Genomic DNA, 21,710 nt, shown 5'->3' with positions numbered 1-21,710 from the left:
GACTTCCTTTATGCACTCTGAGCACAAAGGAGCTCTGATTATACAGTGACATTACAGCTACCATTTTACTTAAATTCAACTATACGCTTTGCGAAAGGAGAAAAAAAAGAACAGGAATGATTTAAATGGTGAGGTACCATTTTACTCAGTGAGTGAATACCCACAGGTAGTGGATACAGGCAATGTCGTTAGTTATTATGACTGACAAAACCTGTGAACGTCAAGAGTTCTTGACCATTGGCAGAAGAGAAGTTTAGGTGGCGTGGTGATGGGTTGCTAAGTATTTGACCAATAATAATAATAGTCGTGCTAGTGGAAATAGTAATAATAGAGGGCCATAGGGAACTATTTGTAAGCAGGAGGATGCATACAGGAAAAGCCTGCAAGCTGAAGTCTGTATACAATTGCTAAACTGGTCCACTCACCAAAAACACAGGAGGGTTTTAATTTCTGAATATTATACCCCTTTGGAGTTATTTTTGGTGTATATATCTATCGAAATACATACATAAAACGATTTGTACTGATTGCGGGCAGTTGAAAAGGCTTTTCCTGGGTGACGTTAACTCTTGATGGTCTCTTTTCACATGCTGACTTTAGGCCCTCATTTGAGCCTGGCTGTAGTGGGCACCCAGTGAGCTTCTGTTGGTGGGATGAGCGCTTGCCCTGGTTGGTCACCGGACGTGGGTGTGGATGGGGCAGTCACAGCCTGAAAAATATGGTGCTGCTAAGGGTGGGGATGAGGCCAAGCAGAATTTGTTCACCGATGGCTTGACTTTACAGAGAGAAAATACATGTAGAAAAATAAAGTGCAGGGGCGGACGGGTGGCTCAGTTGGTTAGAGGGTGAGCTCTGGGCAACAGGGCTGCCAGTTCGATTCCCACACGGGCCAGCAGGCTGCGCCCTCCACAACTAGAATGAAGTCAATGAGCTGCCGCTCAGCTCCGGGATGGCTCAGTTGGTTGGAGCGCGTCCTCTCAACCACAAGGTTGCCGGTTCGACTCCCGCAAGGGGTGGTGGGCTGCGCCCCCTGCAACTAGCAACGGCAACTGGACCTGGAGCTGAGCTGCGCCCTCCACAACTAAGACAACTTGACTTTGATGGAGCTGAAGAGTCCTGGGAAAAACACCACTGTTCCCCAATAAAAAGTCCTGGAAATACGCTGTTCCTCAATAAAGTCCTGTTCCCCTTCCCCAATAAAAAAATAAAATAAAATGCAGATTTTACAATTATAAAGTCATATTCATTTATCATAAAACAAAAGAATAAAGAAGAAAACTTTTTTTTTTGGTAAAATTACTATGCAGAGATAAAAAACAGAATCTTTTGGTGCATTTCCTTGTTGTCTTTTTCCTATGCATATACAGAGGGTGCCAAAAAAATCTATACACATTTTAAGAAAGGAAAAAAACTATTAAAATTGTAATAGTCAATATATACCGATAACAAAAGATGAATAAAAGTCATGTTTGACTTCTGCAATTACGAGAGGTGCTCAAAGTGGTTTCCATCAGCGTCCAGACACTTCTGATTACAGCAACGTTGCTTGAGCAACGTTAACCAAAGTGTCCACCTGTATACATTTTTTTTTGGCACCCCCCCTATAAATACTTGCATTTGTATAATTTTATGTTAAAAATTTGATCCAAGTATGAAGTTTTTTGTGCTTTTTATACAATGTTATATTGTAAAAATGGTCTTGAAAATCTTCTCCTGAAATTTGCTCTACAGTATCTATTTTATGATCTCAGAAAGGCTCTTCTTCCTGTAAATAGGTCAAAAGGGTCAGAAGCCTCCTTGGCAGAGGCGTCTGTCATAGATGTTGGTAGATTTGTTCGTGAACCTCATCAGGTCTGTTTTGCAAGCTCTGCTTATGGCTCATTACAATTTATCGATTGACCCAACCGGTGCTCTCAGCCAAAATTCCTTCATCAGAGACTTGTCACCTGGTCGCATCTGTTAGTTGGCTCCTGGAGACTTGCTTTTTTCATCTACTGACTCTGCAATGGATATTTCAGGTTAAATGTTTTAAATAACACTTGAGATGTTTAGAGGAAGGCTTGGTTTTTTGTTTGTTTGTTTTTTAAATCAAAACCATGTGCTATGGCACCATCTTAAAGAACAATTCCACGGCGAGGACATTTTGGCAAGTTTTTCTCCCTTGAAGATTCACTTCTCTTTCTGTTTCACAAGAGAAAGGAGCAAACAATGCCCTGTGCAGCCGTCAGTCAGTACCTTCCTTATGAGAAATTGAATCTGAAACAGCAGCATCTAAAGTAACCTATTGAAGTGGAAACTGTTACTCTTCCACATTAATGTGTTTAAATTTTGTCTCCACTGGTCCTTTTCCTTCCCGGGGTTATACCTTTCCAGTTGCCTAACCTCTCAGAAGGAGCCTTGAATCTTAGTGTGGGTAGAGCTTCCATCACCCTTATCTCTGGCTTAACAGGGAAGCACATCTATGCCCCACATAGTTTTCATTTGGTAACTTTGGTGTCTTATACTTGGGTAACTTTTGCCTCAACTGACTGCTTCAGATCTGAATTGATACATTCCAGCGTCCTGCTTGGTTCCCTTCTGGCCTTTCAGTGTGGGTTCTTCTGGCTTTTCTCTGTTCTTCCCTTCCGTACTGTTTTATCCACTCATTGTTTGTAGACTTGGTTTATCCAGTTTTGTCTGGGAGAAATGCCTGTTTTCTGGGCTCGGGGCCAAGTTTTTACTTAACTTTTGGGTAAAACTGTCCAGGATCCCAGTTGTGTCCAGAGATGAGCTCCCCAAAACCAGTTTTATTTGTTTGGAAACCAGATCACACATATTGTGGTGGAAGACGTTACACACACACTGGAAGTAACAACAGGCTCCCTCCCTATGTGGAACATCCGTTGCCGCTGAGAACTGACACACGGGTGCGTGCTGAGCTGTCTCGGCCTCCGGGGCCTGCAGGTGGGCTGGCGCTGCCATACGGCTGCAGTGTTCTCACGGGAGACACTGTCAAATAAGTTTCACGTCTGTGTGGGATTCGTTTGTGTTGTGTAAGGTATTGAGTCCTGATTACGTTGCCGGATCCTATGTTGTGTGAACCCTAATAGCACCTGAAGTGTAGGTGCCGCTACCCCGGATGAGGAGAAAGGAAGTCCTTTGCTCCAGTTAAGTGGGGCCGTTAGCCTGGGTCTCTGACACCAGACGCCCCCTCCCTGATATACCTGCTGCCTCGTCAGCTGTGCTGATAGTAAAAGCTGGGTTATGCGTGGCATCTGGTCTCCAGCCTGGGCTGTTGTCTGAGGAAGAGGTGACAGCAGCACCTGAGGCCCTGGTTAGGGAAACCTGGAAGAGAAACCGCCTGTGTCTTCCACTCTTTCATTGAGGCTTGAAGAACAGGACTCCACTTGCCCTGTTCCTTTCACCTCCTAAGTAGTTTTCAATCTGGCCCTTCCTCTGGGCTTGTTCACTGCTTACTACTATTTCCAGGCTCTTCTTATTCCATCTGCCACATTTATTACAGCAAATTTTTCTTCTAGAGCACGTTTTCAATACTTACAATGTGCTAAATACTGAGTGGTGCATCTTCAGAGTGCAGTTTATATTTGTATTCATTCACCACCTGGCGCTCTTCATACTCCTGGCAGGTAGGGGGTACCTCCTTACAGGTAAGGAAACTGGCCTGAAGAAATTAAGTGATTGGCCCAAGTCACACTGAAGAATAAACTGGGATTTGTTTTCAGTTTGAGTCAGCATCTACCTGTGCTTTTATCCAACATTCTCTGGTGTTGAGTGATCTTTATAAAAGACAGACCTTACTGTGTCATTCTGCTCTTCCTTGTAGGAGAAGGTCCAAGCTCCTTAGCATGTAGTCAGGGCGTCCTGTGGTCTTGGCCCTGGTACTTCTCCAGGTTTAGTTTCCATTCTTCCCTGGTGCTCCCTTCTTTATGCTCTGGTAATACACACTGTCTGGATTTCCTTAAACATTCTGCTCTTCCTTTCTTGTCTCTGAATCATTATTCACAGAGTTCCCTATCTTTGAACTCTTCCCTCCTCTTCCCCAGTCTTCTCCAGTTCATACCCCTAGTCTCCTGTCCTCCACTTTCCACCCCAAAATTACCTAACTGTCCGGCTCTTTCTTCAAAACTCACTTTGGGCCAGATTCCTCTTAACGCTTGACCTGACCTGATCTGTATTTGCTCTTTATCTTTGTGTCCTCAGTAGAAGGTGGTTGTTTAAGAAGTTTTTGTTGAACTGAACAGAATGTTTGGAGCTGTGACTCTCTAGAAAGAGACATTCCGGAGACCCCCAGAGCTTCCACAGTGATGAGCTGTTAATGAGTTGCAGTAGGTAAGGGTCAGTTTCTCACATGAGGGATGTAACCTATTATTAAAAACAGAGCCAGGTTTTTCTGATTTTTGGCACTTGGCTGCATCGGAACTATTGAGGTAGTTGGACCTTGACTGCTATTCAGTAGTCTTAGTTGGCTAGTACCCTAGGAGGCTGTATCCTAAGTAATGGTGCTGGTTTCATACGCGGTGTAGAGCTTTCCAAGTATTGCTTCAGTCATCACTTCTTTCTCTGACACTTCATCGAACAGCCTGAACCAAGATCTCAGAGCCTCTTTATATCAGGGTACAGAGAATGTTTAGTAAAAGGACCTCTTGGTTTGTTGTAAGTCATGGTCTCTCCCCCTAGTGTGCTTATCAAAAATCATGAGGGTCAGTAATTAGAATGCAGAAATACCTAGCATTTGCTGGATCATTTTGCTGAGAAAGGGTTTACTTCTTTTCAGCTCATCTGTGCGTAAGCGTTTGGTAGTACATTTCGTGAGTTTTAACAAAGTCTGCGGGTAATGAAAGTGTTGACGCTCCCGGACCCAGGAAAAGGCCCAGGTGTGGGAGGATTAGTTACTAGGTGGGAGAGAACCCCAGTATCAGCCTGTCCCCCACAGATCATGATCCCCTTCCTTTCACTGAAGTTCCTCTCAGATAATTCCCTAAACATGCTGAGGTTATTTTCAAATCTTACTTAACAATTGGTTACTTCCTGTCAAGTTCAGAGGCAGCCCAGAGGGAGACAACTTTTGGAAGGCAAAATTCTGTAATTGATTCAGCTCCTGATGGGCTTTCAGGGCTTTGAGTCCGCTGGCTGTAGCATCTTTATCCTGGTGTCAACGTGTTGGATAGTATGAGCCTTCTGAAGTGTTTGAAGCTGCTGCCAGGCCTGATAAGGACTTAGGAAATCCACAGGCCAGGAGTATCTTCCCCAAAACGATGAAGCAGTTGTCTCTGCCTTACACAGGGAAACGGCAAATGCCCACTGTGGCCACAATTAGCAGAATGCAGTAGCTTGGGGTCCTCATTACATGTAACCGAAGATGTGAGATTTATTACCTAGGGTGCTGAACCGAATGTGGACATAGAGTGAGGAGTGAGAAACGGGGGCTAGAAAGGGGCTGTAAGAAGGGCGCTTGGGGTGCGCCGTTTCCTTTAACCCGCTAAAGAAGAGGCTAATTAATATTACTCGGATTCAGGAAAGCATAGATGCTGGCTTCTTGGCTAAACCAGACGTAGGCTGTTGAAGAAACTAGCCCAGGTGTGATGTTCTAATGGAGGGGAGGGGAGAGTTCAAAGGAAACGGTCGCGGCTTTGAGGGAGCACGTCATTTCAATGTTTATAATGGCAGGCTGCGGTGAAGCAGCTTTTCGTTTGAGGATCTTGGGTTTGATTTCTGTCTACAAATCCACGTGAGGGAAGCTTCATTTCGGCCCATTCGGTGGATCAGAGCAGAGGGCATGTGTCTCCGGAAGGCAGTGCCCGGAGATGAGAACAGAGCAGTTCATGAGGGCCTGAGCACCTCTCAGTTTAGTTGCCAGTCTGAAGTGCCCTGGGAAGCCCACAGAAGTTGCCAGGATTGAGCTTCCAGAACATGTATAAATACTGAACCTTCTCAGCCTCTCAGTCTTTTCTGATTGAGATCAGGACCTTTTGCCTGTCGAGGTGCCTCGCACCAGTCCGTGGGCCCCACTTCGCTGTGTTTAAGGCAAGGCGGCTCTGAGGCAGCAGCCCCGTCAGGAGACGACCCTTCCCCAGGAGCGGTCAGCCCCTCCGCTCCACACGGGCTGCGGCACAGGGGACACGCCGAGCCTGCTGTCCTGCCTCCTGCCAGAGCGTCCTCCACGATGTGCTGAGTCCAGCATAGGTCGATTTGTGTTACTTTACGAAAAAAATCATCGCATGTTAATCCAGTTAGAACCAGCGTGAGAATTGTAGGAAGTGATGGGATGTATGAAACGCATTCCCGTGGTGCTGTGCTCAGCAGATCAAAATGGCACAGCCAGTGTCCTGAGCCACTGACACGGGCCATTCAAGGTGGGCCACCTGCTGCAATGCTGTGAACCTGATTGGTGTTCAACTAACTGTTAATGCCCCCAAATGGCTTTTTGGGGCGGCTGCCTTTCAGAACTTTTGTTTACTATTTTGAGTGGAAGTTGTTTATTGTTTATTTTATTTGTTTATTATTTATTTGGGACATACAGAAAAGTATTCGGAATAATATAACAAATACATGTTTATGGTCCTCCGGCTTTGTTATATCTTAACATTGTCCTATAATTTTCTTTCGGATATTTATATTTAAAAAAAACAAACCAGGTTGAAGATATTTAACTTCCCAGTCCAATTTCCCTCCTTTCCCCCAGAGGTTAACGCTGTTCTGAATTATATGTTATTAGCAGGCATGTTTTCCTTCTTTTAATACATGTATGTTTCCTTACAACATTGAGTGTTGTTTTGTATATCATAAAACTTTATATAAATGGTTATCATCTTGTATTTATGTTTCTGCAACTTTTGTTTTTCACTTAATATTATGTCATTGAAGTTTATCCATGTTGATTTATGTTATACTCTAGTTCTTTATTCCAGGTTGTATAATATTCCATTGGATGAGTGGACTATGATATATTTTTGCATTTTCTTATTAATGAATATTTTAGATTGCTTTTTATTTTTCACCGATCCTCACAATGCACAGTTAATTCACTATTTCTTTGTATACCTGTTCTAGAATTTCTCTAAGAAAATTTCTGCATCACAGAGCATGGGCATCTTTAATCTCGCTAGATAGTCCCAATTATTCAGAGTATCAATTTGTGCTCCCACCACTTGTGTGTGAGAATTCCCCTTGCTCAGCAGCCTCTCCAGCACTTTGTACCATCACACTTTGCTAAAAACTGTATCTAAAATGTGTCTGAAGTGTTTTTTGATCATTTGGGTTTCCTCTCCTAAGGGTTACTCAGTCATGTCCTTTGATTAGTTTTCTACTAGGTTTCTCTTTTTCTCACTGTTTTTTTTTTTAGATTTTATTGGGGAAGGGGAACAGGACTTTATTGGGGAACAGTATGTACTTCCAGGACTTTTTTCCAAGTCAAGTTGTTGTCTTTTCGATCTTAGTTGTGGAGGGCGCAGCTCAGCTCCAGGTCCAGTTGCCGTTGCTAGTTGCAGGGGGCGCAGCCCACCATCCCTTGCGGGAGTCGAACTGGCAACCTAGTGGTTGAGAGGACGCGCTCCAACCAACTGAGCCATCCGGCAGCTCAGCTCAAGGTGCCTGCCTGTTCAATCTTAGTTGCAGGGGGCGAAGCCATCCCTTGCGGGACTTGAGGAATCGAACTGGCAACCCTGAGGTTGAGAGCCCACTGACCCATGTGGGAATCGAACCGGCAGCCTTCGGAGGTAGGAGCACGGAGCTCCAACTGCCTGAGCCACGAGGCCGGCCCCAGTACTGGTTTTTAAGAGTTCCTCATACATTGTGGATACCAATCCCTTTACTGGTCATATGCTTGCAGATACCTCCTTAACTATGGCTTGTCTTTGTTTTATGGTATTTTCTTGTGCAGACATTTCATTTTTGATGTAGTGAAATGTTTTGACCTTTTTCCTTTATAGTTTGCACATTTTGTGCCTTGAGATTTTGATTAGAAATGCATTGAGTTTATAAGGAAAATTGACATTGTGTAATGGCCTCTTCCCATCCATGAACATAGCACATCTTCCTGATTACGTAGATCTCTTCAGTGTCTTTAATGTCTGTCCGTGAAGTGTTGTGCTCTTTTCCTCACCAAGGTCTTGCATATCTTTCTCTAGATTTTTCACTAGGTACCATATGGTTATTGCTGCTATTGTAAATAATGTTTTTAACATTACACTGTCTAAATGGATTTTGACTGCATATCAAAATAAAATTGATTTTTCTTTATTGATCTTTCATCCAACCACCTTACTGAGCTTTCATGTATTTCTAATAGTTTGTAGATTTTCTATGTGAAATAATAGAATCCTTGATGGCAATTTTCTTTCTTTGTTCCAATTCTTATACTTTGTGTGTGTGTGTGTGTGTGTGTGTGTGTGTGTGTGTCTTATTTGTTGGTTAGACTCTAACTTGATGTTGATAGAAATATTGATATCATGCAGCCATGTCTCGTTCCTGAATTCAGAGGGCATGCTCCCAGTATCTCATTGTAAACGTGGTTGCTTTTGGTAGACTCCCTTTCTCCAGTGAAAGAAGTTTTCTTCTCATTGCTGTTTGTTTGCTTTTGCCCCCCATTAACTCTTTATTAAAAAGAGTACTTTATATGAAAACAAGGACCCAATTTAGTCTAAGGCTAAGGCCCATTAATGGAACCCTTCAGGTAACAGCCCACGCACCTCATCCTGGCACCGCACAGTCGTCCTGGACTCTGCCCTCCCTCCTCCCACCCCATCTTTCCCCATCTCAGACTCTGGGCTTCCTACCAGGAGACGCCGCTCCAGCCAGGCCCGACTTCTTAGCTCCTAGGCTCAGCCCTTCTTGCCAGGATGGTGGCCACAGGGTCATCTCCATCTCTGCACCCCCACGCTGGGCCAAGGTGACTGTTACACACGCAGTGTCATCACTCCCTGAAGTCCAAAGGTCTTCATTGCCTTGGCAGCACCCTAGATACACTTTGAACGTCCTTAAAGCCTCCTAGTCCATTGACAATAGAGTCACTGTGCAAGGCAGAGGCCACCTCCCCTGAGCTCTGTGGTGGCGTTCACGGCTCCTAAAATCTGAGACTTAGGATCCTCCACCTCCCGTCACTCCCCGGGGCATAAGAACTACTACTCATCCCTCAGGCCTTGGCTCGAAGATTTCTTCCCCAAGAAGCCTGCCCGGAATCGACAGGCAGAGCTGGGCACATTCTGCGGGCCCCGTGCTCCCTCAGTCTGGAGCAGTGATTGTTTGCTTTTTGAATCATGAATGGGTATTGAATTTTATGGAAGCTTTTTCTGCCTCTTGTGAGATAATGTGGTTTATCACCTTTAGTCTGGTAGCTGTATTATCAGAAGTTTTTAGGAGTCTGACGGTGTTGGCGCTTGTTTTGTTTCCTTAGTCCCTCATGTGTTTGTACTTGTGGGTTGTGAGCTCATCTTCAGAAAGGCTTTTTAGGTGGGAATTGTACGTGGCCCAGGTTGAGGTATGTTCCAGAGATTTTTGCATTTGCTTCTAGGCAACCAGGGTGTATGACTTGTCTGGGACCACTTTAGTTTTTGTTAATTTCTTGGACTATGTAGGTAAGTATATATTTGAACCTTAAATTGGTTGGAGGGCAGACTCATGGTTACAGACTCCCACTGGATACTTTTCCTTCCTCCAACTGAGGCTGACGCAAGCTTTTATGTTGTCTTCTGTGTTGGTGGTGAGGTTTTTTTCCTACACCGTCTTTCATGAGAGTATAGTTCTTCAAGTTCTGACTCTGTGTAGAGGTCTCAGTCCCTATTTTTTAGCTTCATTGAGCCCAAAGCATTGTCTCTTATCCCGCCACCCCCAGTTGGCACTTTCCTCTTCCCCTAGGACTGCTGAGTGTTAGCTCTCAAAAGTATTCATCTGTGTTTGCAGTTTACCTTTGGTTCTTGGCCCTTGGGGATTTCTATTACTTTTTGTGTGAAAGCGGCTGTGCATTTAAAATGGATGCTTATTATAATCTTACCCATATTTTCTAGATGTTTTGCAGTGGGAGAGTCTGCAGGGTCTCCCCATCTGCAAAGTGCCAGGCAGGAAGGCCTTGTCCCACTTGTGAGGTGTACTTTCTTCATTTAGGTGCTGTCTTGTTGGTTTCCTCTGGACAGTTTCTAGAGCTATTGATCTGGAATCTTCCTCTGGTGCTGCTTTGACTTCATGATTCTAGCATACCCAGTATCTAAGTACCCACTGTCAGGTAATAATTTCTTTTGCAGATAATTTTGCAGGCTTTTGCTACAAAAGTGGAATCAGTGCGGACGCTAGAAAATGGCACCCTTAATCTTGGTTGTGTTAATTCTGAAATTTGAAATGGAGTGTATCTCATAGGTCTTTATCAAGATAGCAGTGCTAAAAGCATTTGTAAAATTACGTGGGTATTTCCCATTCTTTTATGTGAGTGAGTGGCATTTTTTAGAAGCTTGTCCACGCTTGACATATGTAATTATTCTTATAATTTCAATATTTTATTTATTGTAGAGCAAAATATAGTTTGTATAATACTAATATCAAGTCGAAAATTTAAGTAGAGGCATGCTTAGTATGTAATTTTCAAGCTAGTGCAAAAACAGCTTTATAAAAACGTCATCAAGAGTAAGACTACCTTAAAATAAAGACATTTGCCTGGGAGGGCCTCCTGTCAAAATTGTTTGGTATGTTAGCAATGTTTTTGTCTTTAGTTAACGGGAGAGATGATGAGGAGATTGTGGAAATAGCTGTGATGTGGGGTGTTCAGTGGTTTATCGATTCGCGTGGCTGAGTGGCAGCCTCTGGCCCTGGGTTTAGGCCCTGGGTTTCTAATGCTCTGTGGAAGCCACCGCTGACATAGCGGCCCTTTTGTTCAGCATCACTGTTATGCAACAGTGAGTTGCACTCCTCATTCTTGTATGCCGTGCTGAGCAGAAGGGGGTAGCTCCTGATCCTGTCCTTTGCCTGTCCCTCACTCTCCTCTCTTTTGAGCATTTTTATTTTGGCTGCAGTGCTGGGGCCATGTCCACTTGCGAATAGGCCCCAAGAAGGTTTAATAACTACTTGTTGACTGAATGACCAGAAGAGTGGAACTTCGTGAGCCTTCTTGCTTGAACGCAGGCCTGGGTCGCGCGCCGTCCTGGAGAGTGGCCGTGGTCTCCAGGTGTCCCCTTTTGTTCTTCACTCTCAGGCCACGAGGTGGTTTTGGACAGTGGTTGCCAACTGTTGTAAATTGGATAGTGAGTGCTGATGAGGCAGAGGTTTGGGGATTAATTCCAGGGCACAGCCTCACGCTGGTTAGAGAGAAACCATGCAGCCCTAGACTGCACTAGCGGGAATGTATGTCTGGGGCTCCAGAGTCAGTAAGGGAGTAGAGATGTGCTTAGGGCAGGTGTATCATTTTTGTATGAAGTACGTCATTGAAAATTATGATTAGAATTGATTTGGTATGCAGTATTTATTCAACTACTACAGCCTTCTTTGTTGTCCAAAAATGACATATTTTTTGTTGATTCTTTCTATTTTGGAGTTAGTCTTATGGCCTCTGGCTCTACATCTGGGTTTTCTTCGTTGAGGGGTGTATTTGTATCACCCCCCCACACACCCATCCCGTGTCTTTACCAAGAAAGTACTTAGGCTTTGTACTGAATAATACTCGCCTTTCTGCCTTTCCTTTGACCATCCTTTCCCCAAAATAACTATCAGCCACTTTTTTTCTTTAAAATCATTTCCTCAAGCTTTTAGTTCATCTCAGCCTTTGCCCCTTCATTCCCTCTACCATGGCAATATCTCCTGGCCATAAGGTCCCTGTGTGAATTATTTTGCTCTCTGTACCTCCCACTTGGTGTAATGCAGTTTGGCCATGTCTCCATGGAATCGCATCTTTACTTACCTGTGGCGCGCACACAGGCCATGTTCCAGGCTTTGACAGATGGCCCTTCTTCCCAAGGATTAACATCCATTGCTTTCTGTTTACAGAAATGAGGTTTTCCTGCAGGTCCTCTTCTTACTTGCAAAATGTATAGTCTGAATTTTGTCCAGACTCCATATGCTTTTCCCCAGAGAAGTTATAGGAGTATCAGTTTGAAAGAAGCAATCTTTTCCTACTTCACTATATTGGCTTTAGGTCAAGTGCACACTTTCTTTCTCACTTATCTCTGCTAATATTCAGATGTCACTGTTTTCTTCAGTATTTACGTTCAGTGTTAGACTGCAGAGACTTATCGGGCAAGCTTTCTTAAGTAACTCTGATTGGTTCAGTGGTATGAAACTTAAGCTACTTATTTCTACAGTGCTGAAGTGTATGTGTGTAAGAGCCTAAGAACTGGGCGCAGGTTGAATAACCTTGGCCATAAAGTAACAGTGAAACTTGTAATCTAGGGTAGATTACATAAGTCTCCTTAGAAGACTGTTCAGAACTGGGCCAAATCTACACAAAGAAGGGAGGGCAAGCAGGCGAGTCCAATTTCTACATGCCTGTGGGGTGCAGTTTGTTTATGACATTGATCAGACCTAGAGTCTTCCAGAGGGAACCCAAGTGAGACTTGCCTCAGAGATGGTTCCAGTTCCTTCAGGGCCCAGGGGAAGAGCAAGGCCTACCCCCTAGCGAGAGGACATCCTGTCTGCGCTTGGGGGTGCGAGAGGCTTAATTAATTAATTAGTTTTTTTAACCCTAAATGATTGTGTTTTAAAGGAAAGGAAGTTTGTTGCTAATTTGTGGCTAATTAACTCTAAAGAATACTTTGGTACTGTTTCAGATCTGCACCTTGAAATAAGATATGTATGTGCTCCTTAAGTGTGTAAATCTTTGGAGAACTAGGAACAGATGATTTTATTCTCTTCCTTGTAAACCGTTTTTTAGACGGTTATTTATTTAGTTTTACCACTAGATACTTCGTTGTGTATTTCCTAAGGACATTTTCTTACATAACCACAGAACAATTCTCAAAATCAGGAAATATAATGTTGATGAAATCTTATCTAATCCATAGTCCATATTCAGTTGCATCAACTATTGTCGTCAGTCCTGGCTCTTAGAGCTGTCTTCTTCCCTGGGACCGGGGCCCAACCCGGGGGTCCCACACTGCCTTCAGTCTCCTCTAACCTGAAACAGTTCCGAGAGAATTATTTTTCACCCTTGGTGGCGTGTACACAGTTAGTCTCAGGAATTCTTACCTTTTAATTCTCATTGTGAGCCTGACTTCCTCGTGGCATTCCAGAGAACAGTGCTGCCGCCTTGGGATGAAAGTGATTGTGTTTGAATGGAACTCATTTGTCATTCAATTCTTCCGTATTAGCAGCTACTAATAGATTTGGTAGTCTGAGGGAGGTATGTGTTGGTATCGCTATGGTAAAAGTTGAAAATCTAAAGTGATCCACAGCAACTGGGAAAGTCGGTGGTTATTGTATTACAGAAGGATTCCTGGAAGGTCCCTGCTATAGTCTTACTTTCAAAAGCTTCCATTGCTTGAAATGCTGCTTGCACAGAGCTCTTCAGGATTGCATCTGGTGGGTCGGTGGACGAGATGTGGAGAAGTCTTGATGGCAGTTCATGCTTCCTGTTTGCAGGGCTGTGAAGGGCAAACCATTCCCTCTGTGCACAGCTTGTGTTTGTCTGGGTTTGAAGGCACCAGACAGCTCCACGGCTTTGTGATCCGTGGGGCTCAGGAGAGGGAGGAGCTCGGAGGGCTCGAGCTTTGGGAAGAGACTGGTGAGGGGGAGTGGAAGTAGTGGTGGGGGGTGGGAACAGGATTTGGCTTTTCTCCCAGCCTCTTCCGTCTCACCATCTCCTAGATAAACCTGATCTGGACTGGGGGCTGGGTTAGGCTCCGGGAAGCCTAGGACAGTGGGCCATCCAGGTGGGCCCTTTTCTCTGTAATCCCCGTTTGAAGAGGTTAGGACTCTGTGCAAAGAGATACAGGACTCACAAGTTGAGTGGCAACATATTTAGCCAGAATTGCTTTTACTCTGGTTTCATCCCCTGTATTCAGAGATCTAGGGACCTTATTTATTTTCTTTTTTTATCACCCTCACTCAGATTACACTGATCTGATGTTTTAATGTATGAGGGGTGTGTGTGTGTGTGTGTGTGTGTGTGTGTGTGTGTGTGTGTAGAATTTTTCAGAACCCAGATTTCTCTGGGGAGTAGTGGCTGTGTCACACAGGCTGCTCAGAGTCAAAGCTGTCATTCCTGCTTTAGCTCATCTTCCCAACTCAGTTGTTTGTTCTCTCTCTGCCCTGCCTCTCCCGGTCCCCCAACTAACTAACTAGCTAACTAACGGTCTCTCTCTCTCTTTCCTTCCTTCCTTCCTTTTCTTCCTTCTTTCCTTCCTTCCTTCCTTCGTTTTTTTTCCCTTCAGCAGACTCCACGGAGAATGAAATGAGTCTTTCATTTGCTCCCCTTAGCAGAGGCCATCTAGAGCTTTACTCCTATGTGTTTAAAACCCCTGCGACTGACCCTGTGAGTGACCTCTAGGATGAAGGGCCTGAGTCAGGGGATCTTTGAGGGAGGGGAACACAAGGAACCTCAACCATGGCCATTTTAAAGGGGGTGTGGATAGTAGAGATCCAGTGGTAAAAGTAAACATTTGACTTTGCAAATGGAATATTAACTTAAGTCATTGAGAAAGTTGGCCATTGATGGTTAATTACATTTATATAACCTGTGTATATCATTTATATATCAGATTAATCTTGTAGTTTTTTATTTGAATATAGTATAGACTATTCAAATATTTTATGTAACATGGTCCTCTGTTTGTTACATTTTAAAAATGCTAATTTTTCTTTCTTTGTGTTACCTGAAAATTTGGGGGAAGAGAACATAGATCTTGTCTTAAAACAGCACTTCTCAAACTTTTTGGTCTTGAGATTTTTTTATATTCTTAAAAATTATTGAAGACCCCAAAGAGCTTTTGTTTATATGGGTTATTATATTATTATATTATCTATATTTGCTGTATTAGAAATTAAAACTGCAAAATGAAAAATATTTATTTAAAAATAAGCTCATTATATATTAACATAAATAACCTTTTAAATGAAAAACAACTGTATTTTCCAAGACAATTATAAGAGTAGAATTGTTTTACACATTTGAAAATTTGAAATGTCTGACTGAATAGAGATAGCTGGATTCTCAGATCTGCTTCTGTATGTAGTCTGCTGTGACTTATTTTTTGTTGTTGACTTATTGTATGGTTGAAGTACTTGAAGAATGTAGTTAGAAAAAGGAGGAGTGTTTTAATAGCCTGTTCAGATAACTGTTGGTGCACTAATACCCCCTTGTTCGGAGTTTTGCTTGTTGCGATTTCAGGTACCTGTGGTCAACTGTGGTACAAAATATTAAATGGAAAATTCCAGAAATGAACAAATCATAAGTTTTAAATTGTGCACAGTTCTGAGTCGCGTGATGAAATCTCACGCCATCCTGCTCTGGATGTGAATCATCCCTTTGCCCAGTGTAGCCACACTGTACGCCACCCACCTATATTAGCGGTATTGGTGGTCGGATTGACTGTTGAGGTGACCCAGGAAGCCTGTGTCACACGCTCATGTCACTCACCTCACTTCATCTCATCACGTGGGCATTGTGTCATCTCACATCATTGCAAGAAGGGTGAGTTCAGTACAGGAGGGTATTTTGAGACAGAGACCACATTCATACAACTTTTATTATAGTAGGTTGTTATAATTGTTCTATTTCATTACTAGTCATTGTCGTTAATCTCTTACTGTGACTAATTTATAAAGTAAACTTCATCATAGGTGTGCGTGTCAGGTTGGTGCAAAAGTAATTGCGGTTTTTGCAATTGTTTTTAACCTGTTGAACCGCACCAACCGAATATAAGAAAAAACATAGTATACACAGGCTTCGGTACTATCTGCGGCTTTAGGCATCCTCTGGGGGTCTTGGAACATATACCCCATGGATAAAAGGGAGCTACTGTAGTTTTTGTTACTATACCAAAACTGACATGTGGTAGTTTCTTCAAGGCTAATTGTAATATGGAATTTGAAACCATATCAAGGAAGTTTTTGTATTCTGTTACATGAAAATCCATTGGCCTATCTTGCTTGCACTTTGAATGGCTCTTTAACCCGTGCATGATTTTGACTTTGTGGCTCCCGGAAAAGGGTGCTGAGGACCCCAGAGATCCCTGGATTACCCTTGGGGGACTGCTGTCGTAGAATCTGGAAGATGAGCTCAGGCCCATCTCTTGTGGAGTGGAGTCAGAGGGGTAATGGGAGCTGAGGGAGAACGGCTTTGCCCATGGTCGTGCAGCTGTTTCCCACAGAGCTGTGGCTCGACTTGAGGTTTCTGGACTGATTCTGTGGACGTGGTTCCAGCGCCTGCCCCACTGCATTGCCTTTTGGAGAGAGTCATCTGCTGTGGCCGTGTTCCTTAGGGTCCCGAACATGTTTGTTCCCCTTTCGTTCCTTGTTTTAAGTTCCAAATGCCGAAAGTCTCAATAGATTTCCAAATCAAATATTTTGAGCTATGTCAGTTGAGTTCCGTGGCTGCTTTGTGTGTAATTAAATGTGTTTTTAAGTTAGCTGACAGATAATGAAAAGGCGTTTGGGCTCATGGAAGTCGGAAGTACACCCCGGGTCTTCGTCTTGTCCAGCCAGTGGATCTCGGGGACTGGAAGGGTCTCTGGGGTACCCAGCGAGCACTGGGTCTGGACTGAACTTGTTTTTGTTTTGGTCTTTGAATTATATCAATTCTTTGGCTAATGGGTTTCTTTGAAGAGGTATTGCGTAAAGTTTTGGACTGAATGTTTTCATGCTCTTAAAAGACTTTTTTTTCCATTGTAAATTTACATAAATGCATGGTTTTGTTTGTCTTCTTAATGGGAAAAAAGTGTGAGTGGCACTCGCTGTGGAATTGCTTTGAGATAATTTGAGGAAATTGAATATACTACTCAAGGTGACCAAAGTTAATGAGGACATGGCAGTTTGGAATGGGTTCTTTTACATCAAGGACGGGAGCCGGGTGCTGCCGAGGATGGGCTGCCTCCCCGCCCCCCCGTGGTGAGGCCGCGTGCCTGCAGTGTTCTGGTATCAGCAGGGACTCCAAGCGTGGTTTGCTTTGGGAACAAAGGTGCGTGCACGCGCGCGTGCTCGCATGTGTGGTCTTTGAGGGTTTTGTCCTCCCGTGTGCTCTCCCCCTTGGGGTGTGCCTAACTCCCCATGTGCCTAACTCACAGGGCCATGCCGGTGTGATTAACTCCACGGACTCTTGGCCGGGCACCACTCTGTAGACAGGTGTCCTAGTCTTTGAACTTCCAGGGCAGAAGAACCTTTTCCTTCACTCTCAAGATTGCTCTGAGGGGCTAGACTGGGATTCGCTGTGGGTTTTTTTCATAATTATAGTCTCCTTTAGCAAACCCCATATATTAAACTGTAGATAGTAGCACATTACTCGGGCATTGAATATTTGCTTTTCAGAGTGGTTCTCTTTAGGATTCCTTTAAATAGGCAATTGTCCAGCTTCATTAAAATAGAATTTGATTCCCAGAATTTGTTTTGTGGAATCCAGGTCCTGGTTAAGGTGTGGCACACCCACCAGCCTCTCCTAGTTTCTCTGTTTTAGAGGCAGAACTCCTCTTCCCTGGGGACGGCAGCAGCGTTCATGTGGAATGGGAAACAAAAAGCGAGGTGCAGTCTTTCTTACCAGCCATTCCTCTGTCTGTCCAGCAGTTCTACTGAGAGCTGACTCCTTCACTCAGGCTGCCCTCCCTGAGTTCTGAAAGGCTGTGCCCCCATGGAAGTGTCTGTGTGGGGGGTGCGGGGCCCTTAGAGACAGAATGTAACTGACCCGGCTGCTGCCCCCAAGATCAGCTTTTCCCCTGCTATTTTCCCTTTGTTGCTTTTTTGAAGGAGATCAGTAACAATAAAACCTTCCCCTTAAGTAGTTGGTATAGTTCCTTGTGTCATCTCTGGAAAGAAATTAAGTGGCTCGTGGAAGGGAGGGAAAGAGAAAAACTAAATCTGGTGGGACTTAAGAAATCCGTCACTTTCTAGTGCTTTCTGTTACGGGCATCTGATGACCTGGGTACTATTTTAAAGTGTCCTCTGTTGTAAAAACATTTTGAGTAGGAGGCTGGAACAGTGTCTCTCCCCTGTTTTAATACTAATGCGTGTGGTTGTTGGACGTTTAATTGATGTTTACTTCTATCAGAAGCTTGGGGCTGAGGTTGTTTTGAAGATATTTGTTAACCGGGAGCTTACAGGACACTGTTCCTTGTTACTGCTTACCTCTAAGTGATTGTCATTCTTTCGGCACCACACAATTTTTTCTCTAAAATGACAGGCATTCGGATTACCTAAAGGTACTTGCTAATTAAAAACTGTTCTCTAAAAGCCACTCCATAATCAGCCGAGCACCCTGTAAGCAAAACACTTATCTCAGAGCAGTCGAGGAAGAAGCGGGTTGTGCTCATGATGAGCACTGACTTCCAGACCCAGAGTAGTTGCTGAGGAATTATCATCATACTCATGATCAGAAATAAATTTCACTTCCAGAGCGGCTGATACCTAATTGATTTAATACATCCTATCTAAAACCTGATGAACTGAAGACACCAGGTAGTGATTCCCTCAAAAGATTGGGTCTCTGCTTTGTCACTCGATGAATGATAGCTCAGCATTAGTTATATTAATTTGTATTTGTGGATCACCTCTTTTCACTGTGCCTTAGTGCCCTTAGTAGATGTTTTTGGAAGTGTGTTATTAATGCTAAAATTTTAATTTTATTACCAAATTATTTCACAGCTGTTCTTTGCTTTAATTGTTTTAAGAGGTGAGGTACACGACACATACTCATCATTCCTGTGGCTTTAAAGTGAGCAACAATCTTAAACTTAAGTTGTAGTTTTCCAAAGCTCTAAAGGATCCAGCTTGCTTCATTTTGTTTCTGTTTCTGTTCAGGAGAACATAGACATTGTTTCAAGTTGTGTCAGCACCTTGATAAGAGATTTCAGTTCTGGAATAGTTTTTGTGTTGAATAATTAGAGACTTGCTTCAGTTTTTATTTTGGGAGATGGGAGGAATTTTAGGGCAGCCTGATTGTTGATGTGGCTGTCTGCAGCAGTTTGTCTTGTAAAAGATTATTTATCTTACACGCCTGCCCCACATTTATTATGAAAAATTTGAAAAATACAGAAAAAATGGAAAGAACTGGTCAGTGAATCTTTATGTTAAGATTTTGCTGTTTGCTGTATCACAGAGTACTCCATCTAGCTTTTTTACCTTGGTTCCCTACCCCCACTCCCCCACCCCCCGACCCCACAAGATGAAATGACCTTCGTAGCTATTAGTAAAGTGGAGAGAGAAGCAGACAGACAGACATGCACAGTACCTGGCACATACTAGACATAATAGAGCAGGTTGGCAAATGAGCAAGTGAATGTGAATGAAAGAAGGATTTGAATTAGGACATGCTTCTAGCTCCAGGATACGAAGTAACACTTCCCAGCTAAAGCCGTGCCCATAGAGGTCTCCTGTTGGTCCAGGAGAAGGCACACAAGGCAAAGGAGGCAAAGCCCTTTGCTAGACCGCCTCTCTGAAGCCTTCGGTGAAGGTCAGCATGGCTAACGGAGTTCAGAAGAGGGAGTATGATCCCAAAAGCCTGGGGCAGTGGACAGAGGCTTTTTGGAAGAAATGGATCTGGAACTGAGCCCGCAGATAGGACAGAGCCTGAGAGCAGAGGTGGGCATGGGGGCATTCTGGGCCCTCCGCAGGCTTTGGAGGCGTGAGAGTGTGATGAATAGCCGGCTGGCCACTGGCAGCCCTTCATTCTGGTGATGGGGAGTGGCCTGTCTCCCTGGGACTGCTCCCCGGCGGGGCTCTGGCCTGGTCCAGGCGGGCCCACTCCCTGTCCCTGAGCTCACTCTGCTTGCAGCCCTCTCCCTCCAGATGTCTGTGCTTCCCTCTTCCTTCTGGCCTCTGCTCAGTGATAACTTCCCTACCCACCCCGCACCCCAGATGAAATAGCAGCTCCTTTGGCACACGCCATCCTCCAGCGCTCCCTGCCATACTTGGTGCTGCTTCGCACCGTGTCCCCAAAGCCCAGTATAGTGCCTGGGATTATATAGCCACGTGTGCATATGTATATGTAGATACAGAGAGTTGGTGCTCAGGGAATAGTTGATGCATGAAGGAATGGACACATGGGAATGCTGAGGTCTGTAAGTGTGTTTATTTGGTCACGTGAAGATGTTGTCTAAGCAACTAAGAGAAGCTTGAGCTGGGCCGAGAGTCACCAGCATGTATGGCAGGGCCAGGGTACTGGGTACGGTTAGCTGGCCCTGCTTAGAAAAGCTCCAGGGAATTCGTCCTTGGCATTTTCCCTTTGGAAGGTTCCCGCTCCCGAGTGGGTGGAGCCCTTGGTGACTCTCATGCCTGTTGTCCCCCCCCCAGGACCCCGCAGTGGACCATGAGTCGGTAATGCCCACTGAGGACCTCTGGGAGCCATGTCAGACGAATCCGCCTCAGGGAGCGACCCGGACCTGGACCCGGACGTGGACCAGGAGGATGAGGAGGAGGAGGAGGAGGAGGAGGAGGTGGCAGCGGGGGAGCACGGCCAGGAGGACGGAGAAGACCTGCTGGAAGGTGAGTGCCAGGGAGCCCCGGCTGCCTCAGCTTTCTTCTAATAGCATCTTGCTGGGAGAGCGTGGTGTTTCCAGTCGGATTTCTTAGGTCACCCATCGTGAGAAGACAGACTGCAAATGGCAGCAACGAGCTCATGGCCCAGGAAATGGATTGCTGTGCATAAGCCTCGCGTTAGTGTGGCAAGGACCTTCAGCATTTACTTATCTCATTCGTCTTTGACAGGCATGCAGACTGAGAGGGGAGCATACCCTGTTTCCCCGAAAATAAGACCTAGCCAGACAGTCAGCTCTAATGCGTCTTTTGGAGCAAAAAGTAATATAGGATCCTGTATTGTATTATATTATATTATATTATACCTGGTCTTATGTTATATTACATTATATAAGACTCGGTCTTATTTTACTATAAATAAGTAAAATAAGTCCGAGTCTTATATTAATTTTTGCTCCGAAAGACGCATTAGAGCTGATTGTCCAGCAAGATCTTATTTTTGGGGAAACACAGTACTTGCCCAAGTCATGCAGGGGTCACTGGCAGAATCCCTGTGGTCACACTTTGTGGTCTGGGGGTCATGGACCCATGACGTAGCTGCAGGTAGGCGCGGGGGTAACAGTGAGTGGTGTGAGTTTCCTGAAATTACACTCACAGTTCTGTTCATGTGGACATGTGGGGTTTACTTGGGAAGAGATTCTCAGGTAGGGTCCCAACTCCAGAAAGCTGATTGCATCTCCTGCAGTGCCGCTCTGCCTCCAGCTGCTCCAGTGACTGTAAATTGCTCCTGCTGGGAGAGAACTGCACTTCCATAGCTGGTAGGCCCCCTCTGCACGCCTGTTTGGTTTGCTCAGCTTGCCTCTTCCTTTGTCCCCAACTTGGAGTAACCCTGGACTTCTTCTTTTCATCTTTAGTGTTAGACCAGCTGGCCAGCCACAGAGCTGCTTCATTAATTCCAGCCTCGCATGCATGGGACTTAGTTGTCTGTCATTTCCTCTTGACTGAGGAATCAAGTTTGTCTCTTTACAACAGACCATCCTAGAGGAATGGGACATTGCATTGGGGAAGTACGCTCGGCCATTCTCCGGATTCCAGGACAATGAACATGGATCCTCTTT

At 44.5% G+C, this 21,710-nt stretch overlaps 1 protein-coding gene across 1 annotated transcript in view; it reads left to right on the top strand.

Moving 5' to 3' along the window:
* RAD54L2 (RAD54 like 2) overlaps positions 1 to 21,710 on the top strand; it is a 91,835-nt gene that overhangs the window by 13,172 nt on the left and 56,953 nt on the right. Inside the window, exon 2 of the mRNA XM_033131597.1 lies at positions 20,410 to 20,601. Within this exon, the coding sequence (XP_032987488.1) occupies positions 20,463 to 20,601 (139 nt within the window). The 5' untranslated portion in view covers positions 20,410 to 20,462. The remainder of the gene's footprint in view (positions 1 to 20,409; positions 20,602 to 21,710) is intronic.

The sequence above is a fragment of the Rhinolophus ferrumequinum genome, chromosome 17 (genome assembly GCF_004115265.2).
Source record: "Rhinolophus ferrumequinum isolate MPI-CBG mRhiFer1 chromosome 17, mRhiFer1_v1.p, whole genome shotgun sequence".
In the NCBI taxonomy this organism is placed as follows: Eukaryota; Metazoa; Chordata; class Mammalia; order Chiroptera; family Rhinolophidae; genus Rhinolophus; species Rhinolophus ferrumequinum.
This window is presented reverse-complemented; position numbering and strand designations above follow the sequence as displayed.